The 15,730-nt window shown below is 37.1% G+C and overlaps 1 protein-coding gene across 2 annotated transcripts in view; it reads left to right on the top strand.

Moving 5' to 3' along the window:
• The window catches only part of LOC109426877 (mucin-2), a 39,536-nt gene that overhangs the window by 22,027 nt on the left and 1,779 nt on the right, over positions 1 to 15,730 (top strand). Inside the window, exons 1-2 of one of the 2 annotated variants that reach the window (XM_029864973.2) lie at positions 6,125 to 6,287; positions 6,357 to 6,450. The exons of the other annotated variant lie outside the window; for it this stretch is intronic. Coding sequence (XP_029720833.2) covers positions 6,234 to 6,287; positions 6,357 to 6,450 — 148 coding nt within the window. The 5' untranslated portion in view covers positions 6,125 to 6,233. Of the gene's footprint in view, positions 1 to 6,124; positions 6,288 to 6,356; positions 6,451 to 15,730 lie in introns of those variants that run through there. 2 annotated transcript variants of the gene reach the window in all.

The following is a 15,730-nucleotide window of genomic DNA, read 5'->3' as shown; positions in this document are numbered from 1 at the left end:
CTGTGAATTTGCTGGTTTTAGGCAGGAGATCTTGAACTCCATAAGGGGAATCAAGGTTTCCTTCCAAATTGCCAGGAAAGGAGACTGCCGCGTATTGCCGGAAACCCTGAAAGATCGGGATCTTCTTCTCAAGTACCTTACTGAGAAGAAGCATAAATTTTTCACATACGACGACAGGTCTGCACGCTTGTTCAAAGTCGTATTAAAAGGTCTCTCTAGTGATGACAAATCACCTGATGAGATCAAAACTGAACTCAACTTATTACTTGGATTCACTCCAGTCCAAGTAATAAAAATGAAAAAGAGAACCCGCTCTGAGAATCCTCGGCAGGGTATCTCTCAAGAATTTTATTTAGTTCACTTCAACAAAAGTGATCTAAATAACTTGAAATATTTGGAAAAGGCGAAGAAAATGTTTCTTGTCCAAGTGACATGGGAACATTTTCGTAAGCCTGGGGGAAATTTCCAGAACCCAACTCAGTGCCGTCAGTGCCAAGGTTGGGGGCACGGAACGAAACATTGCCACATGGATGCTAAATGCATGATTTGTGGAGGTTCTTCTCACGCCAAGGACAACTGTCCGGTAAGGGAAGATACCAGGAAGTTTAAATGTACGAATTGCGGTGGCAACCATAAGTCAAACTTTTGGGATTGCCCTATCCGCAAAAAAGTTGTCGAATCACGTGCCCGGCAGATGAATGGGAACGCTAGTCGTACCCGAAACTCTGCAGGTAGAATTTCTAACACAAATTCTTCCATCAACAATCGGTTGAATAATTTTCATACCGCTCGTACCTATTCGCCGGAGGTAGTTAACCACCAAACAAACCTTCGAGCGAATAATCTACCCTCCAGCAGTGGAGTGAGTAATATTTCTAATTTTGTTCAAACGAATCGAGCTACCTATGCCCATGTGGCTGCGGGTAAACAAAATTCAAATAATTCCTATCACCAAACATCAAATACGGAAAATGCACGTGATTCAGGCATGTCTGCTTCCGATTTTGACTTTTTATCTGAACAATTGCAACAAATGATTGATGCAATGTTCAAAACTCAAACTATGGCTGAAGCAGTCCAAGTTGGAGTTAAATTTACAAATAAAATAGTAATTGGATTACGTTTTGGTAATGGATCCAAATAAATTTTTGAACATTTTTAATTGGAATGCTCGTTCTCTAAATGGTAAAGAGGATGAGCTATTCCATTTTTTAACAGTTAATAATGTGCATATTGCAGTTATTACTGAAACTTATCTAAAACCTGGGTCTTCAATCAAACGAAACCCAAACTATTTTATTTATAGAAATGATCGCCTAGATGGAGCATGTGGTGGAGTTGCTATCATCGTTGACAGGCGCATCAAGCACCAAATTTTTTCATCATTCGAAACCAAAGTTTTTGAAACTTTGGGTGTTTCTGTTGAAACAAACTTTGGTAAACATACTTTCATTGCGGCCTACTTGCCTTTTCAATGCACTGGCCAGCAAATAGATTTTCTTAAATCTGATTTGCAAAAATTAACTCGCAACAGGTCCAAATTTTTCATAATTGGTGATTTTAATGCGAAACACCGCTCGTGGAATAATCTTCAGTCCAATTCAAACGGCAGGATTTTATTTGATCAGTGCTCTTCAGGATATTTTTCTATTCTATATCCCGATAGCCCCACTTGTTTTTCTTCTGCTAGAAATCCCTCAACAATTGATTTGGTCTTAACTGACTCAAGTCAGCATTGTAGCCAATTGGTTACTCATGCTGACTTTGATTCTGACCATCTTCCTGTAACATTTCAAATTTCCTATGAAGCGATTTTTAATCCCATCAGCTCTACTTTCAATTATCACAGAGCTGACTGGGAAGCATATAAAACATACATCGATAGCCATTTAGATGTTAATGTTTCATTGGAAACACATTTTGATATTGACAACGCCCTTGAAACTTTGACTAGTACTATAGTCGAAGCTAGAAGCGCATCAATACCAAAGTGTGAAGTCAAATTCGACTCAGTTATTATTGACGACGATCTGAAACTTCTGATCCGTCTTAAAAACGTGAGAAGAAGACAATTCCAACGAACTCGAGATCCTGCTTTGAAAGTAATCTGGCAGGATCTTCAGAAGGAAATTAAAAAACGTTTCACCGAATTGAGAAACAAAAATTTTGCAAATAAAGTTTCTCAATTAAACCCCGGCTCTAAGCCGTTTTGGAAATTGACAAAAATTTTGAAAAAACCTCAGAAGCCTATTCCTGCGCTGAAAGAGGATAACAAAATATTATTAACTAATTCTGAAAAAGCTCAAAAACTTGCCAAACAGTTTGAAAGTGCGCATAATTTCAGTATAGGTCTCACTAGTCCAATAGAACATCAGGTTGCCCGCGAATTCGAAAACATTCTCAATCATGAGAACATTTTCGACAATTCATTGGGCACTGATTTGGACGAAGTGAGATCTATTATAAAGAAGTTTAAGAATATGAAAGCTCCGGGTGATGACGGAATTTTCTATATTCTCATCAAAAAACTTCCAGAAAGTTGCTTATCATTTTTGGTTAATATATTTAACAAATGTTTTCAGTTAGCATATTTTCCTGAAAAATGGAAAAATGCTAAAGTTGTTCCAATTTTGAAGCCTGACAAAAATCCTGCCGAAGCTTCTAGTTATCGTCCAATTAGCTTACTGTCATCTATCAGTAAACTTTTTGAAAAACTTATTTTAAATAGAATGATGATTCATATCGATGAAAATTCTATTTTTGCCAATGAGCAGTTCGGATTCCGCCATGGTCATTCGACTACTCATCAACTTTTACGGGTAACGAATTTCATTCGTTCCAATAAATCTGAAGGTTACTCCACTGGTGTAGCACTTCTTGACATAGAAAAAGCATTCGATAGTGTTTGGCACGAAGGCTTGATCGTAAAATTGAAACATTTTAATTTTCCACTATACATTATTAAAATTATTCAAAACTATTTATCGGATCGAACACTTCAGGTAAATTATCAAAATTCCAAGTCAGATAGATTACCTGTAAGAGCTGGTGTTCCACAAGGCAGCATACTGGGACCAATCTTATACAATATTTTTACCTCCGACTTACCTGATTTGGCACAGGGATGTCAAAAATCGTTATTTGCAGATGACACAGGAATCTCAGCCAAGGGGCGAAGTTTGCGTGTCATTTGTAGTAGATTGCAAAAAAGTTTAGATATTTTTTCTTCTTATTTGCAAAAATGGAAGATTTCTCCAAATGCTTCCAAAACTCAACTTATCATATTCCCACATAAGCCAAGAGCTCTTTATTTGAAACCCTCAAGTAGACATGTTGTCACTATGAGGGGAACTCCAATAAATTGGTCGGAAGAAGTTAAGTATCTAGGGCTCTTACTAGATAAAAACTTAGCTTTTAAAAACCACATAGAAAGCATTCAAACTAAGTGCAATAAATACATTAAGTGTTTATACCCACTTATTAATAGAAAATCAAAACTTTGTCGCAAAAACAAATTTTTGATTTATAAACAAATTTTCAGACCGGCCATGTTGTACGCTGTCCCAATATGGTCGAGCTGTTGCAATACCAGAAAGAAGCAACTTCAGAGGATTCAAAATAAAATTTTGAAAATGATTCTGAAGTTGCCTCCCTGGTATAGCACTAATGAGTTGCATCAAATTTCTAATATTGAAACATTGGAACAGATGTCAACTAAAATCATTACCAACTTTCGTCAAAAATCGTTGCAGTCTTCTATTGCTACGATTAGCTCTTTGTATAATTAGTTTAAGGTGGGTTAGGGTTAGGATAAGTTGAAAAAAATGTATTTCTGACACGCAGGTGAAAAATAAAGCCTGCAAAAAATCTGAACTGCTACAGCAAATGAAATGTAATATGTTATTAATTAGTATTGATAATAGCTTAAATTTATTTCACCAAATTAGGATGATAGTGTGTTATAATACACAGAACACCTAGATTAAGTTGAAGAATGTAAAAATTGATTGAGATACTAATAAAGATTATAAAAAAAAAAAAAAAAAAAAAAAAAAAAAAGTTAGGAAGACTTGAATAATGTGATAATTTTTTTTGTGTTTTTGGATATGAATAACCATTACATTTCAGGGATTGTTTGGAATTCCATCACAAAATTATTATGTTTTGACAATATGCAAACATATTGACTTTTATGAAATTTTGGAGAAAAACTTCGTATTAAAGAGATCTAGTACTTGTTTAGGAAACACCAGAAAACGACGCCGTATTCTGGATCTGACGTGCAATTTTGTCTAGTTTTTGGCTATATAGGTCACTGTTTGCGCATTTTTGCGCTAAGCGCGAAAAACAAATGTTTTTTTTTGCTATCAGGTCACAATGGACTCGCATGGTTGTGGAGGAAGTGGTATTGTTTGAAGTTTAAATTTTATCTTAACATAGTTCAAATTGACTTCAGAATACTAACAATTTAGTGTTATTTTCATTCTTGTAAGTGACTTTCACCAAGTCAGATGGTCATGGGGGGTGTGGGTATGTCTGCTAATGTAATGGCCACTGCTTTAACATTTTTATTATTATTATTTTTTTAATATTATTTTATTTTATTAATTTATTTTATTGTAAATATTTTATATTTACAACCTTGGAAGCAATCTCTTCAAGAACTCCTATCGAAGTTTCAATATATAGTGACACAAATTCGTCGACATCTACGTGTTTCTTTTCTACACGCACTGTACTGTAGTGATAGTTCAAAGCAACAATCATCTATAAAATATAAAAGGAATTCACTAAACGGCGTTAAACGTACTGTAAATATTTTTCTGTGTAAACGTCGCGATCACCAATGCAATCTTTGAATATTTTAATCGCAATTTTATGAAACGAACATTTTATGCTCTTTAGTGAAACCCTTTATATTGGTTTTCTAAACTTGAAGTTAAATTGTATGTTATTCATGCAGTTTCGTTAATCACATTTCTACTGAAGGACACACAAAGTGATAAAGATTTTAAAAATATTTGCTGGAAGTCTACTGTTCATAAATACGATTACCGATCTCCGATAATCGTTTATCAAAAACTCCCTTCAATATTGCGAATATGAATTGCCAATTCTTTATAGACAGGGTTGTTTTGGTTGCTTCGACAAGTGATAGCAGGGATCGATATACCTTACAATCCAAACTCGGAAGAGCATATATGAAGTTGTTGAAACGAGATTGATGAAAAGCAGTTCAAATTTTACGCAGCTCACTATATTAGACTATCTGAGCCCATAACGATTGAATAAACACACCTTCGTGCACCCACCGTAAAATGTCACGTGTTCTATGGGCAATCCCTGAGAATAAACCACGTCTAGTCAGCCAACATTGGTGTGTATCTGAATTGATCCATTGAAAGAAAACGTAGATAAACGATTTTTTCTAATGATTTATGTAGTTTAGAAGATTTTGGACCACCCTAACAACAACAAATACACAATTGTAGTTTATTTCAATACCAATACAGTCAGGTTTTTTTTTACGCGGGGGATACGTCCAAAATTCGAAAAACCGCGTAAAAAAAGTCTCACCATTTCTCGACGAATCATGCAAAAATAAGACGATGAAATTTTTTTGTATGGAGTTTTTTTTTTACGCGGCCGCGTAAATGAAAACCGCGTAAAAAAAGACCTGACTGTACATGATTTAAGAACCCCCAAATTAAAAGGTTAATCAAAACCTACGCTCAGAAAGCACATCGTGATAGCTTCTTATCGATTATTTTTACATGCTTTCCATAATCAGCAGATTTCAAAATTTTGAACCACCCTAATATAGTAAAATCAAAATATATGATAAGTTCCATATCAGAAATAGATTTAGGGAACTAAAATTATCATAACCTGTGAATTTTAGCAATTTCGGTTAACATTTGAGGTTTTGTCCGACTTTTGTATGGAGGCCCGCCACTGTGCAGAGTAGCAAAGCTAAAAGTTTCGATTCAGTTAGCAGATTTGTGCGATTCCCGTGGCTGTCAACGTCCGCTTATTCAATGACAAAAGGATTAGATGTGCAGTGTATGTTACATGGGCTAGTATTGGCGAATTCTAGAAAAGATGATCCTCTATTCTCTGGATGGTTTCTTTGCACTTTTGCTATAAAAGTTGCTTTAATTGTTACCATGTCTCATTAAGTAGTTTGAACTGAAGCTGAAAGGACGAGCAGTGTTGTTGCTGAGGGTGTGATTATGTGTTTCCATTGGACTATGTTGGCGTTTTCCAAGGCATTGCTGATTTGTTTGGTGAGAGCAAGCAAGTGTGTACAAATATAAAGTGATAATTGTGTTATGTTTCTTTTTTGGCAATTCCAGATTGCAATGAGTTTTGTGGATTGTATTCAATCTAGATATACATCTGATGTTAAAAAAGATGATGATCAATATTTTCAGCTCAATTCGGAATCAAGTGAGTACATAAATCCTACAATATGCGGCAGGAAAAAATGCGAAAGTGTTTTTCAACTTCAAACCTTATTTTCGTCCATTTGACATTAACCAATCTATGTTTCAACGTTCCATGGTCTCTAATAGGCTAGTTTTCTGAAAAGTTAATCAAAAATATTCCCATTTTGATCACTAACCTTTACAGGGCGGCGCCTGAAGCTAAAGACAATCAGAATTTTCAAACCGCAGAAAAGCACACAGGTCGCTAAATTTCGTATCTGATAAAACAAAATTTTTAATTTTCTCTACAATATCATCAAATATATGTACTTATTTCATCTAGTATGTGAAACTACATGGCTCTGCATCAGTGTGGTCTGGTTGTTCATCGAATTTAAGCTATTTTTTTACCGTTATAGTCAGTTTGTTTAATGACCATTGGGCGCGCAGTTTACTGATACCCGCTTATTAGGCTTACATCACCACATGTTAAACATCAAATATGTTTATTTTTATTTTGCAGTGCTAGAATATTGACATTGACTGATACACTGTCACGCAAAAATAATCATATATATCCCATATGTTTGGCCGACCACCAACTAGGTGGCGGTAGTGAGCAAACGTCAAACTCGAACAAAAACTATGCGAGCGCCACGGTTGGGCAGTTGGCCAATAATCAAATTTTGAAAAAGACCGTTAAATCGGTGTACGATGGGAATCATCAGAGTGTTACGTCTGTTTGTCTGTGTTTAGGGTGTAATAGTGCCTGGAAATTTTCGTATTTTTTCCTGCCACACCCTGTACAAGGTATTCCCGTTTGTTTTTTACTTATTCGTTTATTTGGAAGGCTCGGGCGCCACATGGACATAATTGAGCCGACAAGAGGCTTAACGTTAACCCGTAAAATTTAAAATTTTCGCATCTTCTACAAATATTGTTTCTAAGAATTGACCCAGTAACTCCAATTGGTAATCCACTTGATAATTCTTTGCGGGGGTTGCTCCAGGCATCCTGCTGCTAGATTTAGGAATCTATGGTAGAATGCACCAGGAAGTCTTGCTGAGATTCCCCAGGGAATTGCTTAGAGAACTCCTAAGGGCAATTACGGAAGAAGTCTTAATTGAAATTATTTAAGAATTCCTGAAGAAATCTTAGCAGGGATATTGCATTTTTTATTGCATTTTTTATTCGTTGATAGACTTTTGAGCAAATCTTCGAAGAGAAAAATAAATACTCACACGTCAGTTTGCATGCCAGTTAGCAGCTAAACGAACCATTCATTAATTGCACCAACCGAGAGTGTGCGTTCAATGATGTTATTGTTGGCGGGGTCAAAACCCAATCTATGGTAAAAGCGGTGGGAGAATATTTTGATGGGACAGAATTTTCCGCGTGTGAGTCTATTACGGGGTAATATCCGCAATATCTGAGGGAATTCTAAGTAGCAGGAATTTCTGTTAGTATTCGACAGAGAGAAATCTGGAAAAAAAAATCACGAGGGGGACTTCCATAGCAATCCTTGGAAGAAGCACAGGACGGACTTGCATAGGATAACTAGGAGAAACCCCCTAGGAGAATTCCCCATTAGCCATTTGTGGAGGAGTCTTAAGACATTTTTTTCAAAAATTCGTCCATTCTTTAAAAATGCCCACTAAGAATTGTACAGAAAATATTTTTAGATTTCTACATGAAATTAATGGGGACGTACACAAGTTACGTCACGGTTTTAGGAAGGAGGGGAGTTTTGCAGAACGTGACAATCCTTACAAAAAAATTAAAGTCCCGTACAAAAAGTGTGACATAGGGAGGTCGATTTTTGCGTGACATAATTTGTGTATCAACCCTAAAAAAATGATGATGATGATGATAAAGACAATTCACACCGTCTTCAGCCAGAGGCTGCACAGACTGAACACATTACTTACACTAGACAACGGGCAACACAGTACACCCAGTGGTCCAGTGGTGAATTTTTCGTTTGACGAAAAGTTTCCACCGACTGGAGCGAGAATCGAACCCAAGCTTACGATACGCTTAGACGACTGCCGCCGCTAACCGCACGGCCACGAAGCCCACATGATTGTGTACCCACCATCAGCGCAAGGATTACCTATGGCTGCAGAATCATACCGAAAGAGAATGATCTACCTGATCGTTTGTTGTAGCAGGGTAAGCAAAATTTACTGGAGACCTTCGGAAGACAATATGATGGTTGTTATCTCGTGATAAAGTCTGGCCACCCCACGAGCATTTGTCCAGAAACCAGTTCATTTAGCTTCCTTAGGCTACCCCCCCAAAATATCCCAAGTATCATGCAATTTAAATATATTTAATCATATAGTTGCCCAATTACCTGATTTTACCTGAAACAATAATTATTATGATTATGATACATAGAATTTCAATTGACCTACATTAAAATTACAACTTATTTACCTGAACGGCGCTGAAACAAATGGTTATTTTATTGAAGTTGAAGTTAAAATCAAGCAAATAACACAGAAACAAATGGTGTATTAGTAGTGAAAAAACAAAATACAAAAATAAAACAAAACACAGAAAAGCAAACCAAATTTTGATCCTATAATTTTCCTGCATTTAAATCAACCAAGCTGGAAAATTACGAAACCAAAACTGGTTATGGTGGATCTTACGCCGTATCACTCCTAAAAAAATGTCCACAAATTCCTCTTGGAAATTACCTCCAAAATTGTATGATGCAGTTCCTTCAGAGATTTCTCAAGGATTCCTCCAGGAGTTCATCCAAGAACTTCTCTGTGATTACCTTGGGAAATTCTTGCTGGGATTTCTCCTTGACGAGATTAATCCAGCAAACATTCGCACAGAGTTTCTTTGATTCAGGAATTCCTTCAGAATTTCTTTAAGGACCCTTTTGGAATTTCTCTTCGTATTCTTACTGGGAATCCTCTTCAAATTGCTTAGGAATTTTCCAAGAAGTCTTGCTGAGATTCTTCAAGCACGTTCTGCACGAAGTCCTCCAGGAAGGACTCCTGAAAGCAATAACTGAAATAAAGACAAAACTCCAAAAAAGTGAGACACACAAAATAATTAAAACTTTTGATTGCGTGCACAAAAATAGTAAATTTTTTTTAACCAGGAACAGCATATTATTTCATCATAATCGGTTCAGTACTTTTTTTAAGCAATTTAAACAAAAAACGGATTTGTTTTTAAATTTGCTCCAGCGGTTTCGTCAGATATATATCCTGGGATTCCTTCCTGCAGAATTAGGATATTTCTCCAGGGCTTTTTTTTTCAGGAGCTCTTCTAGAAATCACACAAAAATACTGGAAAGTTCTTGAGTCTAGATTCTTAAATGAATCCCTGAAGAATTTCTAAAGAAACCTTTGAAGATTGCTAGGAAAAAAATTCTGAAGAGATTGCTACACAAAAACCTGTGAAGCAATTTCGGAAGTTATGTGTGGAGGAATTCCTGAATTAATGCCTGGGAGATTATCTGAAGAAACTATGAATCCTTAAGATATCTCTATAATTCCCAGTAGAAAAAAAAAATCATGAGGAACTTCTGGAGGAACTGTGGAAGTAGTTCCAAAGAAAAATTGCTTGAGCAATTTCTGGAGGGATTCCTGCAGAAGTCCAAAGAGGGATTTTTGAAGTAATCTCTAAACAAATTTTGCCGGAGTTGCAAACAAAGGTATTGGATGAATTCCTTGAGAAATTCCTTAATTAATTTCTGAAGAATCCCTAGAAAATATTTTGAAGAAATTCTTGAAAGAACTCCAAGAAAAACCTCTGGAGGAAATATTAAATGAATTTCTTAAACAGGTTCTGATGCGATTAGTATATGAAAACCCCTTATGACTACTTGGAGATATTTCTGAAGGAAACCCTGTAAAAAAAACGTGTGGTATTTTTTTAGAGAACCAGGCTGAACTGGAGATCCCTATGCAGGTATGCATGCAGGTATTCATGAAAAATTCATTGAAAAATACCACTGAATAGAGTCGGAGTAAGTGTGGAGGAATTGCTGAGATAATCTTTAGTATTTTTTTCTTTTTATTCGTGAATTTCAACTTATGCTAATTTTTCACAGTTTCGTGAAATTCTGATAAATATTCTGTAGAAACTTCTGCTGGAATATCCTTGGTGGAAATTTCCAGAGGAAAATCTGAATAAATGCCTGAGAGAATCCCTGAATATATGGAGTAATCTGAAGGAAATTCTGGAGACACTCCAACAATAATTTCTGAAAGAGTTTAAAAAAATCTGGATTTTTAAAGGAAACCTTCAGAAGAATTTCCGAAAGAATATCCGAATCTCTGTGAACAAATTCTCCTGGAATTGCATCTTTTGAAGTAATCTTTGGTGGGATTCCTGTAAAATCTCCTGGAGAAAGTCCTACAGATTTTTTAAAAGAAATTTATAAAAGGAAGGAGGAAAAATATTTGAAACTACTCGTGGACTAATTTCAAGATGAATATGTTGAGAAATTTCTTGAGAAACTCATGAAGAAGTCCTAAGGAATTCCTGAGAATTTATATGTAGGAATCTCTGGAAAAATTATCAAAAAATTGATCAGGAATACATTCTCAAGGGATATCTGGAGGAATATTTGGAGGAATTCTTGCTGAAATCCTGCCTGGAATATTCTTTAAAAATCTTATTTCTATAAAATTATTTTAAAAATTAGGTATTTGAAATTCTGAACATGTACATGGACAGAAATACATACTTTCTAAAATAATTGTCGGAGGAATCTTTGGAAGAATTCTTGCTGAATTCATAAATGGAATTCCTGCAAGAATACTCCTTCCACGATAATTAATGATGATGATGATTGTGTACCCACCATTAGCGCAAAGATTATCTTCGGCTGCATAGTCACACCAAAACAGATGATTTACCTGATGGTTTGAGGTAGTAGGGTAAGTGAATTTCACTGCAGACCTTCGGAACACAACATGATGGTTATCTCGTGACAAAGCTTAGTTTAGCGTAGCATTAAGCTTTCTTAGGCTTACCAAATCCTGAGACCTTTTGGCCCAATTTGTACGATAATAAAAAAATCTCCATTCCAGGAAAGTTGTTCTTCATAGGTATGTGTGGTCAACACTAAATATCATATGCTGTTTAAATATGCACTCAGTGTTATAGACAGTGTTGCCACAGACAAACAGACGTAATACTCTTTAAAACGGCTTGGCACATGCATTTAACGATCAATTCAAATTTCATTTGTTTTCCGCGATACTTCCACTAGTGGCGCTAGTGTTCTATCGCTTTAACGTTTGCCAGTGTACACATTGCTGAATGATGCAAACGAAAATTACTGGCGATTTGTGTTGTAGTGTGCGTGTTACACCAACGTCAAATCGAAATGCATCATGGCCGACAGTGTCTCGCGCGGTTCTACCAGTAGGTGGCAGTGTGCTCATAAAAAGACACCGGGCAAAACTGCCCATAATCGCATAGTTGACGTAAGCGCCACGGTTGTTTTCAACACACTTTTGCATTTTTTACAATGATTAATGAAAAGTTTAAGATTTTTTTTCACGTTGACATCTAGCTAGTGGTTAGATCTTGTGCTCTATTGAATAAAACTGGTCACAATCATTCACATGCGTTAGATATTAGCTTGTGAATGCTGACATTGTCAATGGTGGTTACGTCAACTATGCGATCATGGGCAGAAAAGTTTTTGATGAATTGCCTCTAAGAGTTACGTCTGTTTGTCTGTGGTGTTGCCTTGATCTTATTCCACGTTCAGGTGCTTATTGAAGTGCTGCTTTCGATTACTTCATGTTTGCCCGTGCAGATGCATTAAGCCTCTGCTGAATACGACCCAGCAGATTTATTTTCTTGTGCTCCCTTTTCTTGCACACATTTGTGACCAATCGTTTTACTCACGTTCACTAACCGTATTAGATTGAGGCCCATATGGGGGTAAAATCACCGTTTATTATAAGAGTAAGAACCACACACAGACAGCTTAGCTAGTAGGGACATAATTTAAGGTCTAAAATCACAAGCAACTTGGTTCTAGAATGATAAATATAAAAATATATATATAAAAATAAATTCAATAAAACCGTTACGTTAGACGAAAGCTAGATAGTAGGATGGCACAACGAGTGAATTGAATACTGGCAGGCGTTATATTCAGAAGGCTACACTACACACCAGTCTACCGTGTTAACGGTGCTGAATTTGATTGGTAGCACACCTATTACGATGGGGAGGTTCCGGGGAGATGACACACATACGGTCTCAAAGGAACGCCTTCGAATTGGCGGTCGAAGGTCCCAGAGCCAGCGAATGTGATCAACTCGGTCACTTAGTTCAGAACGACGAAGCCGACAACAAATGTCCCAAAAGTTTAAAGCAAACCAGTGTTCTGGAAGAAAAGTGTGCGGTTTGGAAGGCATTATTCCACTGAATTGTGGAGCCGCATAGGATCGGAGAAGCCAATAAAATCCGAAGACCACGTATTCCGGGAAGGCGTCCCATACCCACGACGAAAATCGGAGAATCTACGATACGTTCCGGTGACCACGTGTTCCGGGAAGGCGTCCTTTACCCACGTCCGGGAGGCTCGATAGAAGAATCCACGTTAAGTTCCGGTGATCGCGTGTTCCGGGAAGGTGTCCCATACCACAACCAGGTGGCGGAGCAGACAAGTCGGCAGGAGAAGGTCCAGTGACCGCTTATCTCGGGAAGGCAGCCCGACCCCACTATCGGGGCACACCGGGCAGTGCAACAAGCTTGGGATCGAAGGCCCGGGACCAATCGAAGGTCGGATCCAGGACAGGAATCCGGTGTGAAAGAAGGCGTCCATGTTTCTGGAGCGAACATTCAACAGGATCGGAGTCCGGGAAACCCCCCCCCATCTGGCAGGCAACGAATGGGCCCCAACGAGACTACACTTCATATTGTAAGTAGATTGTAACGGTAGGATCTAGCTAGGGAGTCAGGTTGTAAGGGCTGGTTAGGAAACCTTGCAATAAAAGTGCCATCAACTTAATTCTCTGTGGTTTTCCCTCTTATACGCGAATCTCTTCATGGCTAGGAATTGTGCCGACCCTGAGTGTTCCTAAAGTCTAGTGCGGATTTTGCGGGCTGTGTAAAACGAATGTTACACATTGTACTACTCCCCTTTCTCTTACACCGTTCCACGTTCTGCAGTATTCAATGCTGCAGCATGACCCTACTTATCCACCTAAACGTCTCAGAATTCTATGCTAAACCAATCGTTGATCAAGACGTTGATGCTACAATTCGCGTCGTTGGTGGCTGCTTTGACTGGAGTATGCATTGCAAGAAAAATTATCCCGCAAATATGTGCGATAAAGCGATTTTGGATGTGATGTGCGAGTCTATGAGCGATTTTGGACATTTCTGGAGCAACATTTGAAAAGGGCATACAAGCATTGGTAAACATTGACTTCAAACGTCGCTCCTGAGCCCCTATCAGCTTATTCACAAAAACTAAGACCGTTATCAGATAGAGCAAACATCGATCTTTCGGATAACGGTGTTTATTGGCGTGGGCGGGCTGCTGTTATGCCCTACGGAGCGTTTTCGAAAAAAGACACAAGACCTCTTGGGCCCTTTTCAAATGTTGCTCCAGATTTTCGCGCGACAATCTACGGCGAAACACGCAATCCTCACCCATGGAAACACAGCCTTCGGTTGTTTCAGATGCTTCCCAAGTAACAATTTCAATTCCTTTTAGATTTGATTATATTTATGGAAGCTTTATCACAGCATGACCAATTCATGGAACATTTATAGTTGTTTTTATCAAGAGAAAACAATCTTCGTTCGTTTGCGGTTTTAAGTTGTCTTCAAGTTAATTTTGAAATTCGCGCATAAAACAACTGAATTTACAAGAGCATTAAATCTTATAATAAGTTTTAAGGCGTATTTGAAGTTATTTTCAACACATAACATCAACATATTTTATTAAAAGTTTATGCTTCGTTTATTCAAGTGCATTTCATCTGGCTAATCCTCCTTTAAAAACTTCTTGAAGCCTTCTATTCTTGAGCTAGAGCCATTACTCTGGAACAAGAACTATGCAAAATAATGATAATAAGACAACGAACTATTTTTCAATCCAAATAATGAATGTAACAAATTGGTTGAAAAACCGCGTTCTCATGCAAATATAAACACATAAACATGTTTGCTCACTGATAATTTAGCCATTCTTGTGCTAAAAAGTAATCATGTCAACGAAATAATGATTTTACGGCCAATCAAAAATGCGAGTAGCTGGCTGCTGTCGTCCTGCCTTCAACCAGTTTCTCACACAGGCCATAGCTATGCGAATTGAAAATGAAATGGGTACTTACTGTGACTCTGCTCAAGCTCATGCCATATAGTGTAATTGTAGTAAGTTGCACTTCATTATTTATAGCAAAAATACAGGGAAACAAAATAGAATTGGCACATCTTGACGCGAAACACCGCGAAATGTACAGAGACAACTTTCTAGCATCGAAAACGTAAACAAACAATTGTCAAAGGCTGTTACTCTTGTATAAAACGAATAAGTTTCATTTAAGACGAACAAGATGCCTTAAGATCATAACTAGTAAAAACAATCTTCAATAAAGGCTGTAGCGTTCATGCAAGGTGACTTGGTTCCATCATTGTTTTGAGGGGGTTTGGATTAAAGGTAATAACAATTGATGGCGGCTGCATGAGTTTTTTCGCTTGGAACGGCAGCCATGCTTAAAAAGAATTGAAAAAGTGGCGTAGCCTTTTGTTTTTAAAGGAAATTTATGTCTTCGTATATTAATGATTGATATTATTTTTGAGGCGCTTTGTAATTTTCATATGTTTTGGGTAGCATATCAACGAAAAAGTGGGTATGGCACGGACAATTTCGATTCCCTGTCATCAATGATCTGTCAGGCAATTAAAATGTTTTAGCCATTTCAATTTGATGAAAATTAATTCACAGTTCAATTAATATTTCATCCATGCAACAAAACTTGTTTGCATCTGCATAATGCTTAGGTAAAAGATTTAATTTATAATGCACTGTTGACACTTTTGAGAAAGACAGCTAAAAGATCAACATGCCTCAAGATATTCTTGTTAAAGTTTCATGAAGTTCTTATAATCAATCATCAGCGCATGTACATAAATACAACTAGTTTCAAAGCAGTCTTCAAAAGCAGCTTTGAAGATCTCCTGAAGAGTGGGCCAGATTAGTCTTATGGATGTTTTATACCTATTTTATCTCAGATTTGCAGAACAAAGAGCTTTATTGCTAAGTTTTATGATTCTTTCTTAGAAATTACTTCAGG

The sequence above is a fragment of the Aedes albopictus genome, chromosome 3 (assembly GCF_035046485.1).
Source record: "Aedes albopictus strain Foshan chromosome 3, AalbF5, whole genome shotgun sequence".
Lineage (NCBI taxonomy): Eukaryota > Metazoa > Arthropoda > Insecta > Diptera > Culicidae > Aedes > Aedes albopictus.
This window is presented reverse-complemented; position numbering and strand designations above follow the sequence as displayed.